A 26,766-nucleotide genomic window follows, 5' to 3' on the forward strand; every position below is an offset into this window, starting at 1 on the left:
TTCTCTCTCCAATCAAAATACTCGTGCGATTTTCTATGTACAACCGGACTTGTCTTTCAAATATTTTATCGGTAAATATAGCCTATAATGACTTTTAATTACTTAATGTATTACGTATTGGGTAAGGGTATATACTTACCCTTGGTATTTAAACTAGCTAATTAACTTGTGTTAGCTCGAATTTGATTAAGATTGTTTATAATACAAATAATATTTTATTTTTTTATGTTGCTACAACACATTTGTCTTCTATTTGTAAGTAAAAATGCTTTGGTGGTGTGAACGATCAAATATATGACTCTTGTATTGTCATCTGGATGTGAGTCATACATATTGTGTGGAAAGTCAACGAGTATGAAGTATGATAGAATTGAAAGCGTTATTGAATGTTATGCCATGCAATTACGTTTTTGCATTAAAGATCTTTTAACCTATTGTTACAAGGTTCATTATTTTTGACATAGAAAAATGTTTAACGAAAGAGATAATATATATAATGTCGTGAATTAAAAAATTGATACATAAATTATCTATGTTGTGATTTTATTTATCAGAAGTTTGATTTAGCACCAAGTGATCTAAATTAAGTATTTTCTTCCCAAACTAAATTATTAGATGCAATAGTGATAATAAGCTTTCAAATCCCCATTTCAATATATGTTAAGGTGTGTTATCTTCTTCTTAAATAAATGACTTTTAGGTCCAATAATTCATATAAGTACCAATAACTTTATTCCCTCAAATTTATTCGACCTCTAACGATGAGGTATGATATAATAAGATCGGGTTAATTAGACAAGGTGAAGCGAACCCACCATATGTGTCATTAAAGTAATTTACATTATCAAAAGTCTTCCAATTAGATCTACTCTAAAATAAGAAATTTATTTACAATTATTATCCATAATCAGTGAGAAATGGAAATTAAACGGTATCAATAAAGATTTTTCTAATGATAATTTAATGTTTTTTTTTAAGTATTTTTACAATTTTAATTTTCGTCACATCCCCTCTGAAGTCTTGATAATTTAATTTTATGCATTTAATTTTTGCTAATAACAAAAATCAATAGATAACTACCTATTCTGCAATTTTTATTTTTTTAAGGAATTTCGTTATTTGATTTTTTTTTTCTTTCCCAATTAATATATATTGTGCATCAACGGTAAATAAAAATCAATAAATGTGCTAATAATTAATGCAAGTAATATCGTAATCATAAAAAATGTAATTAAATTTGACTAAAGTACTGACTCACTTGGCAATGTTTTTAGTCTTCTTACCTCAAATCATAGAGGATCGACTAGGGCTCAAATTTCATTACTCCTATTAGGTTCCAACGTATACACATTTATATGTTTGTATTGTGTTAAAAGAATTGGTGTGTGTTTTTTACCCTACCAGACCACAACTTGTCGTCCCTTAACTGACCATCTTGTGAGTGGTCTCTCTTTGTCATATGGTTGTAGTTAGGCTAAAGACTATTTCCTCTCTTCAATTCACCCTCTTTTCGTTTCAGTGGTTGGAAACATGTTTGAAAAATCAACCATAATTTATTTTTGTATGTAGAAAATACATCAACTTTAGTTTTCAATGAAACATTCAAAAATAGTAAATTTGTTTTTCACATGAAACTATAAATTTGGCACATGATTCATGAAAATGCAAACACTTAAACGCATTTTTTTTATATATATATTATTGTTACATTTTATTATCGAGTTGAGTTGCACGTGCTACACTCATTATGGTAACTTGCACTTACAATATGAATTGGATACAATGAACAAATTAATAACGTATTTGTAATATAAAAGAATATAGATAAGATTTCATGAAATCTTTCTCAATAAATGGCTACACATACAATTTCTCAAATATATAATCAACTAGATAAGCCTAAATAGTTCCAAAATTGCAATTGTCCTTAATTTCAAAAACAATTAGCAACGTGTCACTTAAAAGGCTACCACAACTTTAACTGATTTTAACCAACTTTGAATGTATATGAAAGCAACTAATATAACTTTTCTCTCGATCAAAAGCATAATAAGCTACATGTATATTGCAACAATGAACACTTCAAATACTTCAAGTAAAACCCTTTAAAAAATATATTAATTGTTTATCTACTACGAGTAAAAGGCAAAGACTGCTATAGTAAACAAAACTAAAAATAATTTTACAATTTCACCTGCGTGTTGGATGATGACAGACAACAACAATGATATACAGAAGATACTATGATCTCATTATTTTGTAATAGTAGGTTATTTATGATAAATTTAGACACAATCCATTTCCTAGACCCATCTCAAAATCAAACTGAATGACTCATTAGCCAGACACAACCGATATTCAAAACTCACTAGGAATTACCTCAATTACCACTTGCATCCGAGAATAACCTCAAAACCAAACTGAACGACTCATCAGCCAAACACAGCGAATTAATTACCACCTCTAGTAATAAATCGACAATGACGATGCCTAACCGGGGTTAAAAGAGGCTGCTAACCTAAAAAAAAATGTTACAAATTGCATGATGGATGATGATTGACGAGGACGATGATGAGTTTACAATACATAAAATACAAAGATCATACAACCACCCCACTCTCTCTCACCCATTTCTCTCTCCTCATTTCCTTCCTTTTTCTCCTCTCTCTTTCTTTGTCTCCTTTCCTCTCTTTCCTTCTCCCTTCTCTTCTCTTCACACATATAATCCACGCCTATCACCCACCTCCCAACTTTCCCCCAATCCCCAGTTTTTCCCCTTTTTCTATCTTCCATAATATCCACTCTAAACTCTCATAATTCATAAATCCCCCCCCCCCCCCCCCCCCCCCCCCCCTCCTTTTTTTTTTGTTGGTCTTAATTTATACAAACAAACACTCCCTTTTCTCTCTCCTCTTTCTCTATTTTCTGGGTATTAAGATGCCTGCTTGGTGGGGTAGAAAGTCTAACAAGAGCAAAGAAGAAACTCATCAAAACAACAGCAACAGCAACACCTTGTTTTTTGAGCTTAATTCCAAAAAATCCCCAAATAATTCTGATAATTCTAATTCAAATTCCAATTCTAATGGTAATAGCAAGAATAAGAGGTCACCCAGAAGTATTGAAGAGTTTGGTAGAGGGATTTTGTCCCCTAAATTAAGGGGAAATAATTCCAGAGAGTTTGGAAGTTCTGGAAATGGTGCTGCTTCATCTGGGATTTCTGGGTTTGATTCAGATTGTGAGAGAAAAGTTGTGGGTCATCCTCTTCCTAGGCCTACAAATTCTGGGGTTGTTGCTGTTGATCATGGTAGTCATGGTGGTGTTGGGTTATTAGCTTCGGGTTCCGCCTCGGTTTCGAGTGTTAGTTCTTCCGAGTCTAATTCTGATGATCATCCCATTGTTCTTGATGGTTTCAGGTCTGTAAAAAAAAAACCCCTTAATTTTGTGTAATTTTTTTAGGGTTCTTAAATTTTGTTTTTGTTTGATCTGTGTGAATTTTGCACTCTACTTTGTTTACTGATTTTTCCTGCTGCTCCACTTTTTGGGGATGGTTTTGAATGTATGACGATTCATGTTAGCCGACGCCGAATTGTTATGGGGTTAAAGCTTTGCTGTTGTTTGTTGTGGTTGTTGATCTGTAAGAATGTTAGGATTGGTAATTTGATCGAGATTTAGGGGTAAAGTTTGTGCTTTTATTTGTTTATGTGTGTTTTATTAATTTGTGAGTGTGATCCTTGAGGTGTGTGAGCTGTCTTTTTTTTGTAACCTTTCTCACTTTTTAGGTCATGCTTTAAGAGGAGTGAGAGACTTAATTACTTAATTAGGTTTGCTCTAATTGGTTGAGATATGAAAGAAGGGAAATTGTTTTTTTTCATTTTTATAGAAATTTTTATTATAATTCAGTTAAAAGAACAATGACTTTATTAGTTTTTTGTGTCTAATATAATTTCTTACATGTGGCAAGGTCTGGAGTGTTAGATTGAGGCAATTTTGCACTTGCTGTTGTAGACAGAATTTTTAATTTAGTTGCTAATCCGAAGCCAATATGCTTCTTGTTAGTGGTTCACTCCGTTAACGATGATCGTGAGAATGTATTTGAGGCAACAATCCATCCGATGGGCTGAAATGAAATATACCCCTTTCCCCTTGTCTCCCCACCAAAACACCAACTGTTCCTATATTTAAAATGGTTGCTGGCAAATTCGTGTTTCTGTTTTATGGTTTTAGCTACTTTCTTCTGAAATTCCTTGCACAGTTGGATATTATTCATTTATTCCATATTTGAGATGGTTTAATTATGTTTCATAGGTTTTATTATTTCGTGCCTTAATGGCCGGCTTGACAGGTGATAATAAATGGTGGTATTATTAGTGAATCTAAGTGTAATTTTGCAAGGAAAGGTAATCCTATCGTTGATAGCATTACATTCATCCCTAAACTTGTGTATCTATTCATTTATTTCCATTACCATCCGATACAACCCCTCTGGTTGTAATGGATGGTAATGAAGATACATGAAGAGATACTTTGAACTAGCATTAGGCTGTTGCATAGGATTTTCCTTGCAAATTCACTCCGAATTACACATTTATTACAACCTGCCAAATGAGCCGTTTGTAATTGTTTATTGGATCACAATGCTAGAACGCATTTCGGCTTTTGACAATGTAATACAATGTTGTATAAACCAGTGGAAGGGCAAAGAGTCCCGGTCCTGCTTCAAGAGGAGCTACTGCTGCGACATCACCTATTCATCCACGGTTGGCCAGTGTGAAATCAGATTCTCCTACAGGAAGACAAGAAGAAGGGAGTCGAGGCCATCCCTTGCCCTTGCCACCTAGCTCTCCTACTAGTCCATCTTCCTTGCCCAATGGAAGAGCTGGTTTATTTACAGAAAGCAGTCAAGGCGCATATAATTCTCTATCAAAGTGGAAGAAAGGAAAGCTTCTTGGGAGGGGAACCTTCGGGCATGTTTACCTTGGATTTAACAGGTAAATACAAATCATTCATATTCAAAGACTATTTTGGACTGGATTTCCTATACATCAATTTGAATTAATTTTATTGGAGGATATGGTAGGAGGATTGCACTATATAAACTAGAACAAGCAATTTTCTTTTTTATTTTTATTACTACCTCCGTTTCTTTTTAGTTGACACGTATTCCTTTTTAGGAAGTTTGTTTTTTAAGTTGACACTTTTCCTTTTGGGATAAATTTTTTACCTTGCATTTACGAGTTACCCCACTTGCTTTTTCACTCTCTCTCCTCTCCTTAATATATGTGCCTAAATCAAACGCGTCAACTAAATAGAAACGGAGAAAGTATTATTATTATTATTATTTTTATATATATATATCTTTATTTGATTTTTGGCAAAGTTTTTCTTTGCATAGCCAGTCTAATGAGGTTTTGGTAGGTTTTGCTATAAATTACTGATTAGATGATTGGAATTTTATGTTTTCTTTTTTCCAACTTTTTTATGTAAGCTCTGATGCATGTCATTCTTCGATCAGGTTGTTTGTTCTGAGTAGCAAAGGACCTAGCCTATATTAGTAGCTCTTCTATGTAATTTAAATGGACTCAGTGTAACTGTTTAACCAGGGATGACAGCTCAGCAGGTCATCACCTTCCTAGGTTAGTGTTGTTTGAAGTGGCTCACTGCTGTGTGGATTATTTCCCCACCTGCTATTTCTGCTTATGTCTGGAAATCTCTTTCCTTTTCTGTCAGAAATTTGTTTCCTTTTCTACCCTTTTCTTCATCCTGCAATGTTAAGTCTCTTTAAGTGTAACAGTTGAACTACAAAAAAGTGGTTGATTAGTTCTGGTAAAGGATTTATTACAGAAGACCCCTGGTCATTTTGAAGGACTTTGGTAACAATAGTCTATTGTAGTGAGAAGCTTCCAGATGAAATAGTCAGGTAGACAAGAGAAAGTATAGCTGTTGTGCTATTTTGTAGCCTCAAGGATATTGGGAAGATGGGAGTTGATCCAATTGTACTGTGATGTTGACAAACTCATCAGCTGGAAACTGTGAAAAATTGTTGGAAATAAAGCTTGACAAGGCCTTTGTACCATCTTTTATCACTCCACCAGGCTGTCAAAGATTCTGTGGTCTTCTTGTTTTCTTGAATTCTTGTTATTTATGTAATCACACATTTTCCTATTTATAAGATGCTAAATTAAATTCTCTCGATAAGGTATTTTTTCACGACAAGGTCGACAACTTAAGTTTGGTTAACCAATGTTGAATCACATGCTGTTTCTAATTCTAGTTGAAGCTTGTTTGCACTTATTCTTTGCACCCGTATATTGTTGCATGTACTAAATTAATGATTGGATTTTTTTTTTTTTTGAATTATTACTGTTCTTGATCTATTTCCTGATACGGAGTACTAGTTGTTGCTTTCTAATATCTGAAATCCAAATGGTTACTGCCGTTATTTTCCATTGCCAGTTTGCCTCTGTAATCTTATGTCTTCCTGTCATTTTCCCAATTGGTGTAACCTCACTCTACAGGACTGCACTAGTGAGCTATGGTAATTTCTCTGGGATTTTGTCATATCCTCTTTCATTTGCTCTATGCAGCAAAAATTTGATTATTCAAAAAATGACCTAGTCATAATGTACTTGATTTATTTACGGATAAGGATACAACAATGATATAAACTAGTAGTTGCTGCTTTCTGATATTTGAAGTTCAAATGGTTTTAGCTGCTGTTTTCATTGTTACGTTATCTTATATCTTGATATCTTCCTATCACAGTCTCGTTTGGTGTAACCTAACTCTATAGGGCTGCTGTGAGATATGATGAATCTTTTGGAGTGGTTTGTTGCGTTTGCTTTCATTGGCTCTTATCTTAGAAACAAAATTTGGATCTTCAAGGTTAATTTAATTGACATTTTGCTATTAGGCCATGATTGTGTCCCAGATTTTAGATATCTCTGAAGCATCCTTATGTGCCGTCTCAAAGGCAATATCTGTTTTCTATAAGAATGGTTGTTATGCTTCCGACTTTCCTTGTGGAACTTCCTCTCTTCTACACAAAGTGCTCTTTTGAAAGTTTTACCATGCGAAGAGGTTTGTATTAGAACATACCTTCTTGGACCAGTGCACCAAGCTCTCTTCCCTATGGTGAATATTGTCAAAATTCATAATTATGTGATGTACTTTGGGACGTAGAGGCGGTTTAAGTGCCAAGAGTATGTTTGGAAATTTTCTCCACACTCACAGCCTTTTGTGAGTAGTGAGTAGTGGCTTGATTGTTATAGTCACACAATCACCTGTGTACCAATTTTTTCTTGTTTTTGCTCTTAGTTAAGATAATTGTGTTTTTGTTTATAATTTGATATATTTATTGGTAAATCATTGATGCCATAGTGCTGGCCTTTTGAATCTTTATAGATTGCGTATGAGTTGACTAGTATGTTTTGGCCTCTTATCATTTTTTATCCTCTGATTACAAATCTTGCCCAAACTTGACAGTGAGGGTGGACACATGTGTGCGATAAAGGAAGTGAGAATTGTTTCAGACGATCAGAATTCAAAAGAATCACTGAAGCAGCTTAAGCAGGTCTTCTTTGATAATCTCTCCCCCAGCTAACACTCATAGCCTTCATTCTTCTATTGTTACTATTTTTTGTTTGCCTTGCTTATGAACTTGAGAATCTGATGCTAGGCAAGTGTTGGCTTATCTTTTCTTCTGTTTACACAGGAAATTGATTTGCTCAGTCAGTTGTCACATCCAAACATTGTTAGATACTACGGAAGTGATCTGGTATGGCCCAACTTATGTTGCTTTACATGTTTAACATCTTCTAATTGTTGTTAATGTATCATTATTTTCTTCTTTTTTCTTTTTCATTTTTTATATTTATTTTGATAGTCTTCCCATCTTTATATCTGAGAGCTACTTCCTTGTGTTTTGGTGGAGTGCACAACAGTGAGAATCTGAGATTCTGAGAATTTCCTAATCTTTACAAAATTGTAACTTGTATTAAGTTTGTAGTCAGCAGTAGCCATATCTAAATTTTTGTGGTCTTTCCAGGCTGGAGATACGCTATCAGTTTATTTGGAATATGTCTCTGGTGGATCTATTCATAAATTACTTCAAGAATACGGCCCCTTCAAGGAACCTGTTATTCAGAACTATACCAGACAAATTCTCTCTGGGCTTGCTTACTTGCATAGTAGAACCACAGTGCATAGGTACTCATATATGTGAAATTCCTTTTTTTTTTTTTTGGAAATTTAAATGTTATATATAATATAGTGAAATTCATTGGTGACATTAAATGACTGATAGGGATATCAAAGGGGCAAACATATTGGTTGATCCTACTGGCGAAATCAAACTTGCAGATTTTGGCATGGCGAAACATGTAAGTGCTATCCTTCAATGCTAAGAATGTGAGCACTGGCATTAAAGATGGGCACGGGCCGTGCCGGCACGCGGGCGGCACGGGCCCGGCACGACTCCGGCACGGCCCGGCACGGGCACGGTGGCCGGCACGGCACGGCACGGCGGCACGCCGGCGTGCCGTGGGCCGTGCCGTGAACAAATTTTTTGGGACCGGCACGGGCACGGCCCGTGGCACGGCGGGCGGCACGGTGGCCGGCACGTGGGCCGGCACGCCGGCACGACCCGCCGGCACGGCACGTGGCACGGCCCGGCACGGCCAGGCACGGCCCGGCACGGCCAGGCACGGCACGGCACGGCACGGCCCGTGCCGTTGGAATATGGCCGTTTATGGCCGTTTTCCAACAGCTATAAACGGCCATATTTTCCACCCCATTTCCCACCCAAATCCCCTATAAATACCTCATATTTTCCTCCAAAATTTTCACAATTCATCAACTCATCTCTTCTCTCTTATTCTCTAATTTTCTTACTCCCAAATTCTCAATTCTCAAATTCCTAAAAAACATACAATCTTCCTCTCTTTTGTGAAAAGAAAAAAAAAATTCCTACTCTCTTATAAATTTTACATTTTTACTATTATTACTTGTACTAGTCTACTACCAAAAAAAAAAAAAAAAAAAAAATTGTTATATTTACATTCGGGAAATTAAAAATTCGGGAAATTATAAATTTGGGAAAGCATTGAAGCGTCATTGTAAGATCTAACTCAACTTTATTTTAATTTGTTATTGTTATTGTTATTGTTATTGTTACTATTATTAATTTATTATCATTATTACTATTATTATTATTATTATTATTATTATTATTATTATTATTATTATTATTATTATTATTATTATTATTATTGGAACTACTTAATTATATAAAAACTACTTTCTATTTTAATTGTGGGTTATTTGGATTGTTGAAATCTGTCTAAGGCGGGATTTGGGCTCTGGACAACGTCGCTCCTAACCTCTCCTACCTGGGATCTCATTGATCCAAGTAATCTACTATTATTATAATTATTTTTGAAAATTTAATTTATATAAAAACTACTTACTAATTAATTCTCATTGATCTCATTGTTGTTAATTGTTACTTTGTTATTGTTAGTTGTGTTATTATTATTAATTAATCATGGCATCAAACCCGAACGTTTCCTCCTCCTCTAGAAAAGCCAAGTCAACACGTAGGGAATCACCAAACCCAAACACTTCAATGTCTATGCCCCCCCCTAACATGCCCTTTCCCTCTCCTAACATGCCCTTTCCAAACACTTCCACCCCTTTCTTTCATCCCCAAAACACGGGAGGGCAAGAACAAATGGATGATATGGCTCCTTGGACCCAATTTCAACAAACCCAATTTCAACAATATGAATTTCCTTTTCCTCCTCCTCCTCCTTCCCAAGGTAGCCAAACACAAGCTTGCGGGTCGAGTGAACCATCCACCCATAATCCTAACATATTAGAGTGGTGTACCGAAGAGGATTTTGCTCAAACCAAAAGAAAGAGTGGATGTTGGGTACATTATCAATTAAGTAAAGATGGAAAAAAATGCAAGTGTCGGACTTGTGGTAAAATTTTCTCGGCCGATACCAAGGGAGGGACGGGACACCTTACTAGGCATACAAAAAAATGTGGTGGACCATCTAGTGATCCAACCCAACCTAAAATTTCTCAATTCCATCCACAAGGTTTCATTTACAATTACGAGAGAGATAGGGATGAACTTGGGAGAATGCTTGTACATGCAGAACAACCTTTTCTTTTCGCCGAAAATGATGCCTTCAACAACTATATTAACCGAGCACTACAACCAAAACACAAAAAAATGTCCCGAAAAACCGTTCGATCTGCTGCCATGAAGACTTATCTAGAGTACAAATTGAAATTAGTAAATGAATTAGCTAATCTTCCTTGTAGAGTTTCTTTAACCGCCGATGCATGGGATGGTGGGTACGGACTTCACTATTTATGTGTTACTTGTCATTGGTTAGATAATGAGTGGATGTTACAAAAACGCATCATTCATTTCAAAATGCTTGAATACCCTCATACCGGTCTTAACATTTCACATCATTTAATGGAAGCTATTGATGCATATAGTCTTAGGGATAAAATCATGTCTATGACTTTCGATAACGCAACTTCTATGACATATAGTGCGAATTTGGTTAAACCCCAATTAACCGATTTAGTATTAGATGGAGAAGCACTTCATGTTAGATGCATTTGTCATGTTCTTAACTTGTGTGTGAAGGATGGAACACAAGCAATTGGTCCATTTTATCACAAAATACGGAGTGCTATTTGCACTATTAATAGCTCTAACATGAGATATCAAGAATGGAAAGGTTTTTGCAGGCAACAACGGATTAAAACCATAAAAATAGCACCGGATTGTCCAACTAGGTGGAACTCCACCTATGAAATGTTGAGTCGGGCAATCGAGTACAAGGTTCATTTAACACTTTTTTATAATATGAAATATCCACAAAATGCTTTACTTGAAGATGATTGGGCTAATTGTGAAAAATATATGCAGTTTTTACAATTACTATATGGTATGACACATTGTTTTTCTTCTGTATATAATCCTTGTGCTCATTCTTTTCTTAGCAATGCATGTTTACTTGCACAACTTTTTGCGGAACACCGATCAGAACATGTTTATCGTGGATATCTTCCATCCATGGAGGATAAATGGCGTAAATATTACACCGATATTCCTAAGATTTATATTTTTGCTTCCATTTTAGATCCTAGACAAAAATATGATGGCACCTTTTTATTAATTGATATTTATTATAGTAACATGAATTTTGAAGATGATGTTGAAACTTTTAAGAATAAGGTGACGGATGAGTTTTTTAATTTATATAATGTTTATGAAAGTAAATATGGAACCGTGTCTCGATTTGCCCCTTCTCAAACATCCAAAAATGTAAGTAAACGGGCCAAAGGTTTATTTGCACAAGCTGCTAACTTGATGTCTAAGTATTCAGGTACAGAATCATCATCATCTAGGAGAACTCAAAGCGATGTTTCGGAGTTGCAAATGTACTTAAGTTACGACTTCATGAAAGGCATGGACGATGAAGAGAAGTTTGGCCTCGACATCCTCGATTGGTGGAAATCACAAGCCGTGAAACATCCAATTTTGTCGGCAATGGCTCGTGATATTTTTGCTATCCAAGTCTCCTCCGTTGCTTCCGAAAGAGCTTTTAGTGCGTCGGGAAGAGTTCTAGACGATAGAAGAACAAGACTAAAACCCGAAACACTTGAAATGTGTGTTTGCTTCAAGGATTGGTTGGATGCCGAAACTCGTTCTCAAGATCGTACTTATGCACAAAACGACGACGATGAAGGAACGTCGACTTCTTTTAGTTCTCAATCCACTCAATTGGCGGATGAACTTGAACCTCTAGGAGACGAAGACGAAGATGAAGACGAAGGCGAAGACGAAGGCGAAGACGAAGACGACCAATAATAATTACATGATTACATATTTACATTATACACTATTGTATTCTTTTTGTATTATCGAACTTCGTATTCCGTATAATAAATGAAGTTATTCAATATTCATACACTGTTGTACGATTTTTAATTATCATTACTTATTTTGTAATTTTGTATTATTGAATTATCGTACATTCGTACGGTCGTACCGGCTACCGTCATATAATAAAATAAGTTATTCTTCAATTTTTTGTGTTTTCGGATTATCGCACTAGTATTTTTTTTTTTTATTATATGCATTTTTGTTTTTAATTCGTTTTTTTTTAACATTTATTTTTTTTTTTTAAAAAAAAAAAATAAAAAATAAATTAAGGTCGGCACGGTTTGGCCCGCGGCCCGGCACGGCACGGCCCGCTAGGCACGTGGGCCGTGCCGTGCCGTGGGCTGGGGTGTGCCAATTTCAGGCACGGCACGGCACGGCCCGCCGCGGAGCCGGCACGGCACGGCACGGCACGGCCGCCACCCCGGCACGGCCAGGCACGGCCCGCGGCGGCACGGGCACGGCCCGTGCCCATGTTTACCCGTAAATGAGAATGGGCAAACTAGCCTTGTGTATACGACTAATACGAGTATGCTTACCCTAGCGGCCTAGTGTGTTAGTGAGTTTTGGATGGTTAGTTCTGAATATGATGTATCATGTTACAGACTTTCAAGTTTATTAGGATTCAATGAAGTTATCATCTCCACATGTATGCTGCTTTGGGCAGTAGCAAATTTGAAAGAAGAAAGAGTTACAGTTCACAAAAACGCGCATTGGACTAATTTGCTCTAATCAATACTTAAGCCCTCATCGGTTTTACAATAAGTACATGATACATGAGATTGAAACTAGAACGTTCAACAAGATGGGAATATGAATGTGAGGGATTTTATACATTTCACCATTTCCAGAATACATTAGAACCGCACTTGAATTTGTCCTTTCCTTCACATTCCAACTCCAAATCCTCAGAAATGAAGGGTACTTTCTGCAATCAATAATCAGAAAATAGGTGTTAGTACAGTCAAACAAGTTTGAATTTTGATCAATTTATTTACTATTATTCGTTTATATACTACTCCGTTTCATATTATTTGCAACTATTTGACATAAAGTACAGAGAAAAAATGTTCAATCGTTGCAAATAATATGTTCAATCGTTGCAAATAATATGAAACAGAGGTAGTATTTGGATAATGAACCTTTTGCTTGGCAAGATCTTGGCAGCCTGTAAAATTCTGTGGGAAATTGCAGGTTCCAAATTGTACTGTGTATGCTCTTGCAAAGTTGGCTCCACTTGTTGCCAACCTCTTCTTGTCATTCAATTCCTGGTAAAACAGTTTAACATCATCTGTGTCAATAAGTATGATCATCATACAGTCCGAGCTGAGTCTGACCCCATTTTCCGGCTTGGCCGGTCATTAAGGGGGTACTGCCCACCTCGGAAAACTTTACCAACTAAACTAGCAGACACTAACTTTGGCATAAATGACTAAGAAATGGGAGTATCATTGTATCAAGATAAACAAAGAGAAACTAACCTTGTTAGCTTTGCTCTTCTCAAGGTACTCTTCAATGACTCCAGCATTAGCATTGGAAGAGAAGGAAGTGGCAACAAGAGCAGCAGCCAAGCCGAAAACGGCAGCTCTTCTTCCTTGAATGGCCTTCTCTTCCTTTTGAGCTTGTGCCTTGATGACAGGCAGTTTGTCACAAGATGATGGTGCCACACAACACACCGAAGACGCCTTCGAGCTAAGCTCTAAGCCCCCAGCCCCAGAGATGGCATAGCTGCATGCTAGAACACTAGAGTTCATTGAAGCCATTTTTAACAATGTTTTTTTTTAGGGGTGTGTTTTGGTTATTAGGAGAGAAAGAAAGAAGGTTTATGATTAAGAAGATTTAGGAGTGATGTAGAGGGATGAAGATGAAATGTAATTAAGGGTTTGTGGTGAGAGTGTGGATAAGGTGAGATTGCCTCATTCTTATTGGCAAATTATCTTTGTTGTGCTCATGTGTCTTGTCTTTGTGGGGCTCCTTGAGCAATGGTATCAAAGTATGTGCTTCTTATTCATCCTTTCTGAATTTAGAAAATTTGATCATATGTTACGCCCACCAAATTTCAGGGCAACCAACAAATTTTGTTGAAATTCATGATTGTACTTCTTCCCGGTATTTTATGTGATAAAAAATTATAGAAAGAGATTAAAAAAAATAAAAATTAATATGACGAGGAGAAAGATAGACAGAATCATTGTCCATATAAAATAATGTCACAATTACTCCGTAGTTTGCAACTTTAAAAAACTACTCCCTTTGTTTTTAAATACTTGCTCCATTTCTCTTGGACACGCATGCCGATGTTAATTTTTGATCACTAATATCTTTAATTATCAATAAGTATAAATTTTAACAATTGAAAATTAATAATCTATTCATTGAGAAGATTTCAATAGGTACCCTTAAGACTATTTTTTCTTATGTATAAATCACAAACATTAGTCAAAGTAGGACAAATGAATAGTGCAAAAAATAGAAATGGAGCAAGTATTTAAAAACGGAGGGAGTACGTTACAATGAAAAAAGATATAGAAAGTACGGAAAATTATGTTTGTGGGATTAGTTTGAAATGTAAACAAATAATAAACCAATTATTTTGTATTTAGTTTATCTGAATTCCCCCTTCTGGCCTTCTAACTTTAAAGGAACTCATAAAATTTACGAGAAATGAAGTACTCCATTCTCTTTGATATCATAATACTAGTCTTTTATGTCATATCATCTCCATCGTACTAAAAAAAAATGGCGAAAATGTGGGGTTTTTGGCCCCTTCTTTTATACAGGGAAGACATTCTGAAGAGACTTCAATAACTACTAATAACAAGAGGTCAAGAGGCAATGCAGCTCAACCTTACGGCTATGACAAAATTAGCTATCGTATAACCATGATAAAGCACATACAAAGTAGACTTGCGGAGAAGAATACCCGATATACACAGGGTTCAACACAGAGTGCTAACATCTTTTGTAGCAGAAAAAAGGGGGGCTATCAACATCATCCGCATAACAGAAGAAATTCCGAGACACAGCTACATCCAACCTGTTAAGCCTAACTGATCAGCAACGTTGTACATAACAAGTTTGTTCCAAACTGACCCAAAAAGGCGTTCCCCTCCAATCGAAAATGTTAATGCCCATGAAGACAACAGTACAGTGGCAATTGAGCACCCAATAGCTGATCCGACAATATCTGCAGGAAAGAGGAGCTATTAAATAATGCAAATGAGCCTGGAGAAATGATGCAACATCAATAACTATGGAACAGAGAAGGCTGTATTGAAAGAAAAACAGTGAGCTTTAATTCTTATAATATGGAAAATGTACAATTGCTCTTCATTAAAAAAAAATAATAATAATAATTATAAAAAAAAAGGTGCTGTTTCCACAGGAGGAACTCGTTGCATGACTTCTAGCAATTGCATAATGGTTGGGGACCGAAAATAATACTCTGTATTAAGAACTAACCCTCTTTCCCCCATAGGCATTGGAAAAAAGTTAACTTCTCATAGATAGCAAAACTGCCACAATACAGCAATAACAGGGAGAGGCAGAACAGATGCTTTGAAGCAAGCAATAAAATCCATGCCTAACGACACTAAATCAGAAAAATACAAGATTTTTAAAATAAAAATAAAATAAAATTAATGATGCGTAGATGGTGCATGTAGTTATTTTAGAGCTCCCCTGTCACCATATCACTTGGTTTCTTCCTCCAGTTACATCTTGAGGCCTCTGGATATTTTTGCGTATATCCTAAATCTTAAGAAATTCTGGGTCCTAGAAGAATTAGCAACATGTAAGAGAAACTCCAATGGTTGTTTTTAGGGACTAGCTTGCAATTTTAATAATTTTCAAGCTAATAGCCAAACCATTGGAGGATACTTTGATAATTAGCTTGGCCAAGCTAATGCCAAGCAAATTAGCTTAACTAAGCTAATTAGCTTAGAAATTAATTGTCTCTAATAAAATACTAATTATTTAAAAAATAAAGCTGAAAAATATAAATGCTAATTAGTCTAACCATTGTGGTATGAATTAGCTAGAAGAAAGAATAGCTTTGCAATCCTAAGTGGCATGGCAAGCTAATTTGGCAATTAGCTTGCCCTTGGAGTTGCTCTAATGCGATTCAATCTCTTTAACCTTAGTAGCCTACACAATTAGCATAACATTTGCTGAATGTGTCCTAGAATCTAATCCTCATAGCAATAATCGGATCACCATAATTCCACAAGTACAGATCATGACCATTTAAAGGATGGATTAAGAAAGGGAATTATCCAGCAAAGTGAAATTTTCAATACAGGAAAAACATCCAGGAATGAGTCCTCTCTGCTCCTCGACCCTCTTTTCTTTGATTTGTGTGCGGCGGGGGATACCTTTCTCAGACTCATCTTCACGAAATAGTCCCATGATCTTTGTATAGGCATGGATTACAATGCATAGGGAGGCCCCTGCCCCAAAAAGTACAGAACTCTATAGTGGAAAGATGACTATTTATTGAAAAAATGCTGGAACAGGCTCATCTGCCTAATACTAAATCCCTGTTGTGATACATTGACCCTTTTAGGCAACGACTTAAACTCAACTCCCTCTCTCATAACTCATACAATATAATACATACACCAGTTATATCCTATGATCCAATCATTATATGACCATTCTTTATCACCGACACCAAGTTCAGGCCATGAGCCCATGAAGGCCCTCCTCTACAACAGCAACAAAATCCTGAATTTAGTTGCTCCTTAACAACCATGATACACACAAGGCTCTATCAGCATGACATCTATAGATTTCTTAATCCATAAATAGAACAAGAAGTAGCACTGTCAAAACGGTTTGACAGTTCGGGTTCGGTTCGGTTTGAAATCGGTTCGGTATTAAATCGGGTCGGTTTGAAATCGGTTTAAGTGTCTCGCGGGTCGGTTTCGGTTCGGTTTAAATAGTTATCGGTTCGATTCGATTTTGGTTTATTCTTGAGCGGTTTTAATTCGGTTCGGGTTGTAAATGGTCTGGAAAGTAAACGGTTCGGTGCAACCGGGTTGCAGTTTGTTAACGGTTTGATGTAAGCGGTTTTTATACCGGTTCAAACAGTTTCGGGTTGGAAACGGTTTCGAGTTAGAAACGGTTCGATTCTTTTTCGGTTCAGTTTTATTTTGGTTCGGTTTGTTAACGGGTTTGCCTTTTATACGATTTAACGTTATTTGGATCAGTTTCATTTCACGTTTACTAAATTATGGTTCGGAACGGTTTTTTATTTCAAAAAGTCGGTTTTTAATTGGGTCGTTTGGATTCGGGCAGTTAAACGATTTTGGTTTGAAGTTTCATAGTACTTGCTAACCTTTCGCTGGTTAACAAGTTTTATATCAAGGCGAGACTTCATCATTTCATATTTAGGCATTAAGCATTATATTATATACAAATTCTCATCGATTTCAAAAATACATATCATGTTATTTCAAGTTTAGTCATACTGATCTTACTAGTTTATTACGAAGTAACGTAGATTATAAAAGTTTAGTGTATTAATGAATTATTATTATTTTACTATCACATTATTAGCTGCTTCTTATTCAATCAACTAATTGATGTGTCATAATCATGATTTGATGAGTTATTGTGACGTCGAAATTACAGTTTGATTTATAGACCGTTCGGTTTGTAAGTGGTTTGGTTTATAAACGGTTCGGTGCAAACGGGTTACAGTTTGTTAACGGTTCGGTGTAAACGGTTTTTACCTCGGTTCAAACGGTTTCGGGTTGGAAACAGTTTCGGGTTAGAAACGGTTCGGTTCCTTTTCGGTTCGGTTTGATTACAGTTCGGTTTAGAACTGGTTCGGTTTGTTAACGGGTTCGTTCTTATACGGTTTGACATTATTCGGATCGGTTCGGTTTCGGGTTTACTTAAATACGGTCCGGGTCGGTTTTCGGTTTTACAAAATCGGTTTTTAATCGGTTCGGTTCTCATTTGGGTCAGTCGGTTTCGGACAGTTAAACGGTTTCGGTTTGAAATTTGACAGTACTAACAAGAAGTAATACGTGCCGGAAGTAACAGACAAAGCTACTTATCGGCTAGGTTTATTTAGAAATTAACATCGCTATACATTAAAACATATTGATGAACAAACAGGCTCAAGCATGATGACTGAGAAGAATCCAACTAACATCCCAGCCATCATTGATGTTATTATGACAGCTTGGACCAAGAACTTGCTGTCTTAACTCTCACCTTCTCATAACAACCCTGAGCTCTCATATCCTTCAAAAAATTATCTTACAGATTTGTGTAAATCCCTTCAAAGCTATAACCCAAACCATGAATGAGCTCAGCTATACTCAGATTTTCAATTTCAACCTAGTTTGACTAGCCCTGAAATTTACATTGATGAATGAGCTCAGCTATACTCATATTTCCGACATGATCACATAATCGGACGCAGGATCACAGTATCACAAACACAAGCTTTCACCGTATTGACCCTAACATCAAATCACCGGTCCGAAGTTTCCTCAGACTAATATCAAATGTGAAAATAACATCCATATTAAAATATGAATATTTAGGGCACATTTCTTCACAAAGCTGAACTAAACCCAATTCATAAAACCATCTAAATTAAAAATGAGTATACTTAATTTACAATTACAATGACTAATTCAAGCTACCATTTATGAACATGGAGCTAGAAGAAAGGTAGCGAGGACATTGCACTACAGAAAACTGAAATCATAAGCAAACCCAGTTCATGAAATCAATGGAACTAAAATGGGTTACTAATATTCTCAATCACAATTCACAAATGCAACAATTCACTAAACAAATCTAAAATCACACGCAAACCCAGTTCATTAAATCATCAAAATTAAATGGGTATCAAAATTTATCGATCATAAATGACAAAATTCATCAAATTAAACACACCCAATTCATGAAATTCCAAGAAAAACTTGACAAAATTGAGGAGAGAGAGAGGGAATGCATACATCTTCGAATAGAAGGGAAGGAGTGAGAATGACGAAGAACAGGCCAAAAGTAGAAGCAATTGACAGCCCAAAGCCAAGGAAGAAGCAAAAATCCAAACTTGTAAAAGCGACGAGCGTATACAATCGATTCTTCCTCAGAAAGTCCAATTGGTCCGTCGATCGTCGGCCAACGAGGTCTCCTAATTGCCGTTAAATTGGCAGAGATGTTGGGATTTTGGAGAGGAAGAAGAGTTGATTCCCCTGAGACTGATGAAGATGAACCCCCTTCCCCTGATCTCTCCATTTTTCTTTTTTTCCTTACATCAACAACTAATTACTACAATAATGTATTTATACGGCTGTGAGCTCTGAATAGGTAAGGAGAATGCGTCATATCAGATCGAAACCTTTTACATACGTTTAATGAAGTATACTAGTATTAACGTAGATGGTTAGCTGGCAATGCTCGTTGGATGTAGGGGGGAGTATAGTGTTTTGGATATACTAACACAAGTTGTGTGGATGTAAGGAAAATGTCGAAAAATTATAAAGATAATAACTCGAATAGGTGAAAAAAATCACCTTGAATCATGGTGGATTCATGTCAACGCGAAAATATTAAACTATTAATATAATTCATATAAAAACAAAGATATTGATTGTTGAAAGCATTCATTGAAGATTTGGTTTTAAAAAAAATCTCATTAGAGCTTGCATAAAAGACAAATGAGAGAAATACGAAACGAGGAAGAGGAACAGAAAGTGATGTAAATAAAATGAAAATGAGTTGAACTTTTTAAAACATTCAAAACTTAAAGCAAATTGAACTTTTATGTTTGAGGGATGTTTGCCTTTTCACAAGCATACAATATTTGAATAAATGGTATCAACATTTATAAAAAAAAATATAATTAAAAAAAAAATCTATAGATGCCCATATACCCTTAGACATTTAAAATAACAAAGGTAAAAAGGATGATTGGCCTTTTTCCCCCCTAATTCTAATATTGTCATTGAAAAAGAAAAGGCAAGTGTTTCATGTTCTTATGCCATCACACTTACTTTGGGCATATGCATATCAATGATTTTTTGTACTAGTATCAAACACTTGCATTTACACAAGCACAAGTATGCAAAAAAGAGTAGTAAATTTTTTTAAGGAGAGAAAATAATAATCAATATTTTAGATATTGAAAGCAAAATGTGAGAAGAGGTTTTCAAACTAAGAACATATCAACTTTGCATTTTCCTTTTATATAGTTCAGCTTGTGATTACATTCAAATAGGTCTTGGACCCTCACCTAATATTTTGTTTACAAATTTCCTTTGTACCAAAAATACCAAAGGATTAATTGGAACAAGAATCAGAAAGGAATAACTTGTAGATACTTTGCTAAAGATGCAAAAGCTCGATGCCAGGGCACAAATGCCTTTGGTCTTACTATACTGGTACGCTGGAAGAGCATTGCATCCCAGCTATCAACGAAGCAACCATTTTTCTTCATATGGAAGTTCAGTTGTCCTGTACAAATAAACATGCTCCATTTTCGTGTTTTTCCTCTCTAAAGACTGCTCAACTCATTGCGCAAGATACAAGAACCAATCCAATCAACAAAGCAGGAATTTTGTGAACATGAAACTTTCCACCATTGGGCACACAAGTGAATTGAGGTTTCAACTATCCAGACTGAGATTTTTCCTTTAGCTTAGCTCGAGCGAAAAATACCCCAGCTATAAGACCTACATATCAAGAAGGCAGAAAGAACTCGTCAACAAGTTAGAAAAACATAATTGCTACATCGTTTCCTAAGGGGAGTCTCCTTACCAAATAGAATGCTAGTAGAATTCTGCAAGCTGGTAGGAACATGGAACAAAACTATTCCAGCAACCGAGAGAGGGATTTTGTTGAGAGAACCAACAAGACTGTAAATTGCAGCAACATCAACCATTAAGCAAAAACCATTAAAATCATTTTAGCCTGTATATAATTCTCATGGTGATTCCAAGAAAAGCTTCAGGATAATAAATTGATTGTGAAGCACAAGGTTTCATGAAAGAATATAACAAGACTATCATAAGAAAACTATCATGTATTTTCCAATTTATTTCTTCATGTTCTAAACGATCCATGTATTTTCCAATTTATTTCTTCATGTTCTAAACGATCCATCTATTACTTCTAGTTACCCCATCGATTCCACCTCTAAGCAACATTGACTTATCCTAGTAAACGAGTACAGTTAAAAGTTCACTAGATTGGTCTCCAATGAGAATATATGAAGAATGCAGCTTACCTGTATGTTGTAGCCCCTGTTTGATGAAGAAACCACATAGAAGTGAAGCTGATAGCCAGACCGAGAAATCCACTTAGTGTCATAACCAACCAAAAACTCGGCAACTTAAGAAGTGGGCTGTCAGTAGCATCCAAAGAAGAGTTAGAACCACAACAAAACAGTGCCCCTTCTACAGGTACTCTTGCGAAATGAAAAATTACAGATGATCATACACAAATTAATTCAGAAGTTGACTATATAGAGAGTATATGCCAACAGATCTCCATTTAATTTGAAGGGAGGAAAAAAAAACTGACATAAAATCATCAGCATATACATTGTATAGGCAATAGATAACTTACGTTTCATATAAATAGTCCACCTCCTTGAATATGAAAATAAGCAGGACACCCAAAGGGATTGAGAGAGTGTTATTTAACAAGACCATCGTAAACTCATTCAAATTTCCTGATCGAGTGACTTGCTTTGCTGTGTCCATGACACGCCGTAATGTCAACTGTAACAAAGCACAAATGAATGCTTGATTGATACTCAAATTTTGACAAAAGCATTGAGCATAACACCCAAAATATACAGGGCAAAGTAGAAGCATTAATGAGGTGCAGTGACCAGCATTATTCACTATATTTCAGCTACAAATGATGTACAAGACATACATATAATCAGATTATATATACTAAGAGGAGCAATATTAGAGTGGCACAGGTGGAGTCATTTTTAAAACTAACAACTACTTCATACTTGTTCTAGGGCAATCTTGACTCTCGACATGAGCCGTGTCAGCATGTGCATGAACTATGAGAAATAGTTTGTCACTTTGTTGACTTCCCTTCAACAACTTTGGTAGTTGAAACAATGTCATCAATGATAAGAGCACGAGTTCTCTATCATGGCCCAAATTGTGACGAATATATTGGCATAAAAAGCTTTATTGAGTAGCAGCAGCCAGTATTCACTAGATTGTAACTACAAAAGAAATGGCACAAGATGAAAAATAGCCTAGTTGCCCAGGTGAAGTCAATTCTAGAGCTTACAACCAATTGTCCCTTGACAGTCTTGATATGAGGAATGTGTAAGCAAAATGTGGGTCAAACCAAAAGAAAAATTATTTTACACTCTACAAAATATAGATCATTTTGCTTGGAGTGTAGAAGAAATCCCAAGGTTTATGCTTATAGTTCTTGATTACAGCCTTTTAAAAAGCTCTACATTGATTTATGCAAAAAGCTTCAAGTTCTTTAGAAAAAATCATTTTCCCTCACCATAAGCATCTACCTCATAATTTGCTACTTAAGACTGCTGGAAAGAAGGTGGTTATAAGAAGCTATGACATTGAAAACAAGCAATGGCAATTTTTTTTTTTTTTTTTGGGTGAATTTTCAGAATGCCACTATAAGGATAAGGTGTAATAAATGAACCAAACAAAAATCAGAAAAGAAGATGATTTACTAGAGAGAGAATAAGACATTACTTGAATATGCACAATGAAATGCACCACAAGCAAATTGTGAAATAACAATGATACGGAGTATTGAACTCACAGAATATGAAGCAGTTAGAAAACAGTTGATAAATTGCCATGTATAACCAACAGCGTTGAAGGTTAAATCAGTGATTCCTCCACAAATGGCTGAAATAATCTGCAGAAAGACAAACGTTTAATCTCCAAAAGATAAAAAAAAACTAATATAACAATATATCAATTGGTAATATGGAGTACAAAGTAATGTTAATCAACCCTAAATCCATTTGTAAAAGCTAATTAGTTGAGCAATATGTTACCCAGACACATCCAAACACCTTGCACACTTCGAACAAAAACAGAGGGAAACCCATGGTCTCTGCCTCTCCGGACAAGAAAGGTATCCCTATTCTCTGAAAGGGCAATGTGTATAGAGTTTACTAATCCTCATCACACTCGAGTTTCCTAGCCCTCTATCACTCTAAAGAGGTCTCAATTGCTGATTCATCCAACTTGACCACACAATCATGAGCCATGTCAAACACTAATAAACCACAGTAGAATAGTAGATAAGAGTAGGCAGAGCGAAATTGAAACTAAAAGTTCCAAACAAGAGCTTTACAATAACACTATATGATTCATATAAATCTCAAATTTTTTAGAAGATGTATCAGGAGCTAATTTGACTAAATGATAAACCAAATATGTTTGGGATTTGATTAAATCTACTTTGAAGAACACATAACAAGGCCAGGGATCTCAGCAGAAAGGAATGATAGTTTGCCGAAAAAAGTTAAAAATAATGATTAAGTTTCAAAATGTAAAGAAACATAGAAGCTGAACAAATTTTCAGATTTGAGATATACCATCAAAAATAGAGCAGCCCAGACTCTATTATCATGATGTTTCTGGAAGAGATACATCTCACCAACTGCAGTCATTACATTGGTGACATTCTTGAGGACTGTAACCATCGCAACATTAATGTATCTCAAGCTGCAATAAGACAGTTTTCAACTTGAAGATGGGGAAATGCACTGTATTCTGTCACTGACTAGAGGAGATTGCTTCTTACTCACCTGAACATGCTTGTAATGAGCATCCCAACAAAGATAATGTTCACAGGTATCCAGACCTTAATTAGCTTCCATGTTAGCGGCTCTGTAGTTACAACACCCAAAATGGACAATGTAGACACGATAAGTACAGAAACAAAATTCTGCAATGAAAACAAAAAACCCATAAGCTTTTGCAGAGAAATATGCAAAGTCACTGCTTTGAACTCTATTGTAAATTCATAAATGAGATCTCCCAAGCTTATAAAGATGGCTAGTTAACAAACTAATAGGAGCACAAAAATAAATTAAATTACCTGGTACAGCATTAAAGATATACCGGCATCGAAGTCATAGCTGGACAAGACAAGTTTATTAATGAGTATCATGCTGCAGGACGAAATGCAGTAAGCTGCCCCAGAGAGTAAGGCCGGGTTAGGTATCTTAATCGATCTGCTAGTCCGCAAAGCTTTATCTTTTTCTCTTCCCGAGATACCATTTTCCACATCATTTTCGTTGTCAGAAGGCCTTGTAGACAAAAATGGCCTGGCACAAGAATAAACACAGAATTGACAGTTTAGTTCAGAGATACTTCAGTCTTAAAGCTAAAGAGCTTGGAGATGTCTTCACTGAAATTCATTAAAAACTAATGAAACTCTTGGAATCCTATGTAGAACTGTAGAAGATGAGGAAAATTAGATAAGATAGATGAACAAATAAAAAAAATAAATAGAGTGTTAGAAAAATGATCACTATAGACAGAAACATAATAGTGCAGGTTCCTGCTTAGTTTATAAGGGAATAACTCATTTTCTCAAAATTCAAGATTCATAGAATATTCATGACACATGCAATTTACTAAGAATAACAAGATGTCCACAGATGGAAAAATAGGCTAAGGACCGTACGGTCATGTATTTCAAACCCTTCTCTCCCTCTAACCTCACTCTAAGATAAAGGCCGACACTGGCAATAGAATGAAGAAGGTATGCTTCTGAGGTGACTACTAGCTCAGCCCATATTTCTAGGTTTGAAAATTATCTTTCGACAGGACCAGAGAGCGGTTCAACAGTTTCATAACCGAGGGCCACAAGGAGATCATCTAGAGTTTGGGTTGACTCAGTTCTGGAATCTGAATTACAGAGGTTTATACCAAAGTTTTCTACCCATATCTCCCAGTGAATATTCTCTTTTGTGATTGACAGCCCTTTGGGCACTTCTGATTCTATTAAAAAAGTTCAAACTTGATGAGTAGTAAATCCATCATCATAGCTATGCCAGCCTGGTAATAGCAACCAAATCTTTTGGTTTCTATAAATAAATTGCACTTAAGAGTATGAGCTCCTGTAACCAGGGCCCAGGGAAACGAAGCTAAAAAGGCTGCTTGCAATGTTACAAAGAACAAAATTGTAAACAAAGATCATCCAAACAATGCAAACAGGATTAATCAAGTCAAAGCCATAAACCCTGATGCGAAAGTGCTGGGGAATCACTACTCATAATTTATCTTTGCAGCGTAACTGAATCCAGATATCTGGAAACACAAAGAATTTGGTTTACCAGACCAGATAAGGGTTTCATTATTGGAGAAAAAAAATAAAGGACTTGTCAAATTGAGTACCAACCAAATTCAGAACTTCACCAGCAAAACATCATAAACTGAAAGAGAGTCTCAAAAGGTCACCTTATCAACCCCACCCCCTCCTGCCCTCCGCGGCCCCTTAATCTTTCGCCTTTTGTGATTAATTTAGACAAAGGGTGAAATCAAACCACTAATTATTACTTCAAACTCTAATTTTACAACCAATCAACAATAGCGGCCATTTCTATATGCAAATTCAAGTAACTAAAGCAGTTAATCACAAGATATCATAATCCATTGTTACAAAGCCAAATACAACAGTACAAATGTGACAAAAACCTACCCAATAAAGCAGTTAATACAAAAGGTGAACAAAAAATTTCTCAATAACTACCCTTCAATCATACAATTGCATCAATTAAAAACCTTCCTACAATCAAAACCTAAAAAGGAAATAAAGAACAGTCCACAAATTGAATTACAGAAACAAACACAATTATAATCAATAATTTCCAAAAGAACTCAACAAAAATAAGGAAAGAAATATTACCCAGAACCCATTTGGGCCAAAAAAGCTCAAAGCTGCTTATATAGAAGGAAAATCCAACATGCCCACAAAAGTCTGAATCTTGCAAATGAAAACCCAGAATTATATCAGCTAAAACAAGTCAGTACATTTGCAAATTTCCACTGAAAGACACTATTTCTAAGGAATTAATAACAAATCCTTCAAAACTAGGCTAGATTTGAGAGAAACTTAAAGAAACCAGGCTACAATTTGGGGCATAAAGATTGAATTTTGAGTTGGGTATTCTTTATCAGTTGGAACTTGGAAGGTTTGAACATAGGAAGAAGAAGAAAGTGATGAGAAGAAAGAAGATGTATTTAAAATTGGAATTTGGTTGTCAAGTGTTTGATAATTTTATGCGGGGAAAAGGTCCAATGATGGGTTGGTCAATAAGCATTTGTTGGCATTGAATTTGAATAATAATATGAAAATAATTAAAATTTGCTTGGGAAATGAAAAGAGTCCAAAAGAGTGTGAATTGTGATTGCTCCTACCACTTTTGCATGTTGAAGTTTGCCTAGATTTAGGCCTTGCTCAAATATCTCCTTCCATGGAGAAAAGTTCTTCGCATTTTTATTTTTCCTAAAGTATAAGGGAATTGTTTAATAGCAATAATTATAATAGCAATAAATACTAGTACTAGTGTACTTGTTAGTAGTCAATGCAAATTAATTTGATTAGGTAGTCCATAATTTGAATCCTTCCCATCATTCATTCAATTTTATTTATTATTTTATTTTAAATCGGCGTTTTAAGTCACGCTGATGTTATGTTGAAATTCTAAAAAGATGAAATGGTAAAAATAATTACAAGCTTTTGAGTTGCGAGATGAGATGTGATGTAGAATGATTGTATGGCTAGTAATTTGTTAAAAGATG

General features: G+C 35.6%; 4 protein-coding genes across 5 annotated transcripts; 1 reads left to right on the plus strand and 3 right to left on the minus strand.

Annotated features, from left to right (window-relative positions):
• Window positions 1–2,838: 2,838 nt before the first annotated feature.
• On the plus strand, window positions 2,839–11,617 carry LOC145561918 (mitogen-activated protein kinase kinase kinase 3-like). The gene is made up of 7 exons (XM_081622052.1): window positions 2,839–3,413; window positions 4,689–4,988; window positions 7,483–7,570; window positions 7,712–7,774; window positions 8,045–8,205; window positions 8,303–8,378; window positions 11,412–11,617. Exons 1-7 carry the CDS (start codon window positions 2,938–2,940, stop codon window positions 11,472–11,474), a joined length of 1,227 nt encoding a protein of 408 aa, XP_081478178.1. The 5' UTR covers window positions 2,839–2,937; the 3' UTR covers window positions 11,475–11,617.
• A 1,048-nt stretch (window positions 11,618–12,665) lies between these two features.
• On the minus strand, window positions 12,666–13,805 carry LOC145561942 (photosystem I reaction center subunit N, chloroplastic-like). Its single transcript, XM_081622080.1, has 3 exons — window positions 13,450–13,805; window positions 13,111–13,236; window positions 12,666–12,896 (listed from the first exon to the last, which is right to left on the minus strand). Exons 1-3 carry the CDS (start codon window positions 13,729–13,731, stop codon window positions 12,807–12,809), a joined length of 498 nt encoding a protein of 165 aa, XP_081478206.1. The 5' UTR covers window positions 13,732–13,805; the 3' UTR covers window positions 12,666–12,806.
• An 817-nt stretch (window positions 13,806–14,622) lies between these two features.
• On the minus strand, window positions 14,623–19,255 carry LOC145561952 (putative gamma-secretase subunit PEN-2). Its single transcript, XM_081622092.1, has 2 exons — window positions 18,949–19,255; window positions 14,623–15,155 (listed from the first exon to the last, which is right to left on the minus strand). Exons 1-2 carry the CDS (start codon window positions 19,229–19,231, stop codon window positions 14,995–14,997), a joined length of 444 nt encoding a protein of 147 aa, XP_081478218.1. The 5' UTR covers window positions 19,232–19,255; the 3' UTR covers window positions 14,623–14,994.
• Window positions 19,256–20,141: 886 nt separating this feature from the next.
• LOC145561927 (GDP-mannose transporter GONST1-like) lies at window positions 20,142–26,482 on the minus strand. 2 transcript variants are annotated; one of them, XM_081622063.1, is made up of 10 exons: window positions 26,383–26,482; window positions 25,871–25,942; window positions 24,056–24,284; window positions 23,763–23,902; window positions 23,550–23,679; window positions 22,763–22,861; window positions 21,563–21,717; window positions 21,222–21,338; window positions 20,753–20,850; window positions 20,142–20,667 (listed from the first exon to the last, which is right to left on the minus strand). In XM_081622063.1, the coding sequence occupies exons 2-10, from the start codon at window positions 25,879–25,881 to the stop codon at window positions 20,606–20,608; spliced, it is 1,041 nt and encodes a 346-aa protein (XP_081478189.1). In that variant the 5' UTR covers window positions 25,882–25,942; window positions 26,383–26,482; the 3' UTR covers window positions 20,142–20,605. The 2 variants fall into 2 exon arrangements, with proteins under 2 accessions (XP_081478189.1, XP_081478198.1); XM_081622072.1 differs by having other exon boundaries at window positions 25,871–25,948; window positions 26,383–26,443.
• Window positions 26,483–26,766: the final 284 nt, after the last annotated feature.

This window comes from Chenopodium album, chromosome 1 (assembly GCF_948465745.1).
Source record: "Chenopodium album chromosome 1, dcCheAlbu1.1, whole genome shotgun sequence".
Classification (NCBI taxonomy): Eukaryota; Viridiplantae; Streptophyta; class Magnoliopsida; order Caryophyllales; family Amaranthaceae; genus Chenopodium; species Chenopodium album.

Coding starts and splice junctions, on each gene's coding strand:
- LOC145561918 (XM_081622052.1), top strand. CDS start 2,938: ATGCCTGCTTGGTGGGGTAGAAAGTCTAACAAGAGCAAAGAAGAAACT. Junction 3,414..4,688: donor ATTGTTCTTGATGGTTTCAG/GTCTGTAAAAAA, acceptor TGTATAAACCAG/TGGAAGGGCAAAGAGTCCCG. Junction 8,379..11,411: donor ATTTTGGCATGGCGAAACAT/GTAAGTGCTATC, acceptor CTAAGTATTCAG/GTACAGAATCATCATCATCT.
- LOC145561942 (XM_081622080.1), bottom strand. CDS start 13,731: ATGGCTTCAATGAACTCTAGTGTTCTAGCATGCAGCTATGCCATCTCT. Junction 13,237..13,449: donor AGAAGAGCAAAGCTAACAAG/GTTAGTTTCTCT, acceptor CTGTTTTACCAG/GAATTGAATGACAAGAAGAG. Junction 12,897..13,110: donor AAGATCTTGCCAAGCAAAAG/GTTCATTATCCA, acceptor TATTGATTGCAG/AAAGTACCCTTCATTTCTGA.
- LOC145561952 (XM_081622092.1), bottom strand. CDS start 19,231: ATGGAGAGATCAGGGGAAGGGGGTTCATCTTCATCAGTCTCAGGGGAA. Junction 15,156..18,948: donor CTTCCCTTCTATTCGAAGAT/GTATGCATTCCC, acceptor TCTTTCCTGCAG/ATATTGTCGGATCAGCTATT.
- LOC145561927 (XM_081622063.1), bottom strand. Junction 23,680..23,762: donor CTCATTACAAGCATGTTCAG/GTGAGTAAGAAG, acceptor GTCTTATTGCAG/CTTGAGATACATTAATGTTG. Junction 20,851..21,221: donor ACAGGGGCTACAACATACAG/GTAAGCTGCATT, acceptor TGCAATTTACAG/TCTTGTTGGTTCTCTCAACA.